At 32.5% G+C, this 4,552-nt stretch overlaps 1 protein-coding gene across 1 annotated transcript in view; it reads right to left on the bottom strand.

Annotated features, from left to right (window-relative positions):
* Positions 1-461: 461 nt before the first annotated feature.
* Positions 462-4,552, bottom strand: part of LOC108692405 (Usher syndrome type-1G protein homolog) — an 8,684-nt gene continuing 4,593 nt past the window's right edge. Inside the window, exons 3-7 of the mRNA XM_018200634.1 lie at positions 2,858-3,130; positions 2,303-2,570; positions 1,769-2,080; positions 981-1,182; positions 462-798 (exon numbers count right to left, since the gene is read on the bottom strand). Of these exons, the coding sequence (XP_018056123.1) occupies positions 551-798; positions 981-1,182; positions 1,769-2,080; positions 2,303-2,570; positions 2,858-3,130 (1,303 nt within the window). The 3' untranslated portion in view covers positions 462-550. The remainder of the gene's footprint in view (positions 799-980; positions 1,183-1,768; positions 2,081-2,302; positions 2,571-2,857; positions 3,131-4,552) is intronic.

The raw sequence follows: 4,552 nt of genomic DNA, 5'->3' as shown, positions 1-4,552 counted from the left end.
GTGATTATTTACATAATTACGCGATTGTGTACAGCCAATGTGATCAATTAAATATACAGTAGGAAAATATAATAATACTCTCGAGGCTTTTACGGACACTTTCTATAGAGAAATTATGCGTTTCGCGGATTATCACCTATCAGGCTGCTCCTCACTCCGATAAACTGCTATGTTCACGAAATGTTAACATTCTAATATGTGGACACGGAGATAACTCGTAAAATGCATAATTTCTGTATAAAGAAAAATATATTCGTAATAGGAAAATATCTGGACAATAAACTATAAGATACAAAATCGATATTAAAATCCTTTTGATATTGAATAATTTAATAATTTTTTTAACTTTTTTTATGTCAAATGATTATTTTTTTGCCATCTTTAAAAAATCTCCATTTTATATTTCATGTTAAAAATTTCATTTTTTAAATGATTTCCTACTTTTATTCTATTTTTCTCTTGCAAATCATTAATAGCTACTTCATCGTATTTGTGGATGGATAATTTCGTTATCAGCAATTCATCTCTATGGCTATGCAATATATTACTTTCACAATCTACTGTCCTTGATAACATTCTCTGGCGTGTTCAGCGCTTTTTTTCGGTTGGCGATTGCATTAGTGAGTTTTCGTCTCGGACCAAGCGGAAGTTTGAGGGCCGCTATGTCTGTTTCAGTGAGCAGCATCAGAGCTTCTAGATCGATTTGCTCCGATTCCAAAATAGGATGTATGGACGTGAGATTATTGGCGACTAAAAATCTCTGTAAAGGCGTCCATTCCTCATCTGTTTCTTCACCTTCTGTTCATAGATAAATTCAATACTGTAGTATTCTGATTTTTTTTTGTACACAAAACATGACAATGCGGAAAAATCAGGAAAGATGATTGATTATCATACATCGTTCCTTACGACATAGAACGCATTGTTAAAGTTGCATAAATGTTTCAATTGCACTTTGTAACAAGGTTCATTAAACTTACCTGAAAGAAGATCCTCGTCCCACAAGCTTTGTCTGCGCGCCAAACTGCCAGCACTTCCTATACTAATTTCTTCATTGTGTCCGTTTGGGCTAAACTTATTACTGCTTATGGATCCGTTTGTAGAACCATTTGCAGAAAGATTGCTGTTTTGCAGATGGACATCTGTCTGCGTGACCGGTAGATTATCCAGCGTAGATGTTATCTATAAAAATTACGAATTACTACATATAAATAAAAAAATAATTAATTAGCGCTTCTAATGTCTTTTCTGTCTATTCACACTTTGTTACATAATTAAGCTATTAGCGCATCCGATGAATATCTATTACGTATTTCTATGCTGTAATCGTTTAAAAGATCGTTAACATTTTTGCAACGATTCCCACAATTAATTTCTTTGTTTCTTGGAATCATGATTCAAATGAAACAAGCGATAGCTATCTTGTCGTAAAAGAAAACGCTGCATAATATTAAAGCCGATTTCTATGAGTTGAGTAGTTATTACGAAGGTAATCATGCGGAACAGTTACATTTGTGGAAATGAAGAGATTACAGTATATAAAAAGCATGACATGAAAATGATTATAAAAATAAAAAACGTAACTTGTATAAATTTCTATAACTCGAAATTTCTAAAGAAAATAAAAAGTAGCTCGATATACAAAAATTATGTTTCAGAATAATTTCCTTGTTTGTAATTTCCTTTAGTTTGATATCAGTTTCATTGTAAACAAAGTTGTTTACTTACGACTGTAAGTTCGATTTAAGGTATGAATATTAAGACTAACCGCTCTTCTGAAAGCCACTGAACCAAAACCAGGTCGATTGAAGATACTAGCTGGTTCCTGAAGAAAAGTAGTGTCCTTCGCAACATTCAAGTTCTCTTCCTCTCTATCCTCCTCTTCCTCATCGTATATCCTTTCACCTAAGAGATCGGGCGTGCTCTGGGATTTACTGAGAGTGCCCCATACATCAGAGATCTTTCCTCTTCTAATGCCCATGTGTTGAGGCTGGGTGTCATACGTGCCTACGTACATAACTTCAGAATCTCGACGAACGCCAGTGAGACTTCGAACCGACTTCTTTCCATTTACTTCGACCTATAATAACATATACGATATTACTAAGTATTAAATAAAAAAAATCATAAAGAATGAGTTAACTCTCAAATATTGATTTTTTATTATTTCTGTTTTTATGTATACTATGACATTAAAGATTTTTAAAATTACTTCTTCATTTCACAGATCATTTTTTAATACTTTTGTTTTGAATCATGAAAACTGTACAATAGTCTTATGTTATTTATGTATTTTTTTTACCTCTACAACCTTAAAGTCATTGATGGCTTTCTTAGCTAAAGCTTTCCGACAAACTGTGCTGCCATGTTTCTTCATAGTGGTACCAACGATGTCGCTAAATGTCGGCGAAGGTTTCATTCGGCCTCTAAAGGTCAGTACCCCAGGCCGTTGAGAGTTCAATTCATTCATTGCGTCGAAGTCTGATTTAGCACGATCTTTTATGAGTTTCTTCTGTTCTTTTTCCGCTCTAATTTCAGCCATTTTCTGTTTCTTCATATATTCTTTCAATCTTAACAAAAATATATTTATATATATAACTTTAAAATAGAAAATAAAATGTTAAAAGAAATCGGATTAAAATCTAATATAACTCATAATAATGTAATATGCTAATCGTAGTAAGTAAAAAGAAATTAGTAAGTTAAAAAGAAATTATGTGTATTCTGTCATGGAAACATGGTTGATGGAAATGATTTAATTGATGGAAACGATCCGCAAATGGCAGCGATATTATGTTCTCTCACTCTCTCTTTTCAAGTAGAAGACGCAAAAACAAATCACATTCTACAACTGTACCTCTTCTCCGCATCTCTCTCCGCCTTTTCCCGGAGCATCCGGCTTTTTTTGCGATTATTTAACTCCTGATCAGCTTGAGCGATATCTAGGAATTGTAGAATCTTCTCATAGCCGTTTATCGCCGCAAGTTCACGGGCAGAGTGCCGGTCGATGTCCAGTGACCATATATTGCAACCAAATTTCACCAAGAATTTTACGCAGAATTCGTGGCCCCTCGCTGCTGCCAAGTGTAAGCATGTATTCCCGAAGTAATCGGTCTTGTCCGGGTCGCCTCTACAATGAAATAATCATGACATCTTATAAGTGGAACAAAAGAAGTAGAATTAATTTCTATAATTAATATCTTTATAATTAATATCTTTATTTATTATTCAGGCAAGAATAAACTACCAGGAAAACTACTGATAGAAATAAGAGAAGAAAAAAAGAGTAAGATAAATACAATTAAGAAGATCGAAGAAAAACAAATAGAAAATGTATAGCTGAAAAAGGGTGAATAATATTGAATGGAAATATAAATCGATAAGGAAGAAGAATTACTGGACTTCTACGCAGAGGTAAGAGGGGATTAGATGATCGATTATGACATATTAGTAGAAAGGGATAAGAAAGAGAGGATAGAAAGAATGGAGATAAAGGAGAGAGTGGATTCGGATTATCAAATAATATAATAGTAGAATTAAAGAAAGAAGGGGAATTTGAATAATTGTGAAGAATAATTGGGAAGAGTTATAGAAATAAAAAAAATTGAGTGGCAGGATTTAGGAAGAGAGGGGGGGGGGCGGTTAAAAAGATTTTAAAAAAGATTTAGAAGAATTGGAAGATAAAGGAGGTAATAATCGAAAGAAAGGACGAGGAAAAGGAGTGAAAAAAGGAGGATAAAAAAATGTAGGAAAAAAAGAAATAAAAAGGGAGTTAAGAAGATAAAAAGAATAAACAGAGAAAATGAATGAATGAATGCAGGAATAGGACAAGATACAAGAAGCTGTATGAGGAAAAGAAAGAAAAAAATGAGATGGGTGGTGAAGAAAAAACGAAGGAGGCTGTGAAAAATATTACATAGTGAAAGAAAAAAAGAAAAAGAGTAAATAGAAATAGATGAAATAAAGATGGAAAAGTACGAGTATTTAGAGATATTGTATAGAGATATTAGGAGGAATGGGGAAGGAAAGATATGAATAGGATGAGAGGAAGGGAATAGAAAGAAAATTTGAAGAATAAGACGATTGATGAGATAGGAAAGGTGTGGAAACATGGAGGTAAGGGCTTCAAGGAATGGATCTGGAAAATGTATAATAAGGAGAGAAAGAAATGGCCGAAGAAATGCAAAGAAGAAACTAGAAATACTGATAATTAAAAAAGAGAATGGAAGTAGAATGAAAGAATACAGAAGATTTACGATAATGTCTGTGCTGAATTAAAATTTACATGAATATTTGGTGAAAAGAATAAAGAAAGAGATGGAGAAAACAAAAGATAAATTCATATAATCAGATTTAGAAGAGATATGAGAATGATAGACAATGTAATAAATTTGTTCTATCTATCATAAATTAATAATAGATAGAAGACTATCATAAATTAATAATAGATAGAAGAAAAAAAAAAGAAAAAATGATTGCAATGTTTGTTGATTTAAAAGCAGTATTTAATTCAGTGAATAAAGAGATATGATAAGCAAAGAAAAGAAGATTG

The sequence above is a fragment of the Atta colombica genome, unplaced genomic scaffold (assembly GCF_001594045.1).
Source record: "Atta colombica isolate Treedump-2 unplaced genomic scaffold, Acol1.0 scaffold107, whole genome shotgun sequence".
NCBI lineage: Eukaryota > Metazoa > Arthropoda > Insecta > Hymenoptera > Formicidae > Atta > Atta colombica.
This window is presented reverse-complemented; position numbering and strand designations above follow the sequence as displayed.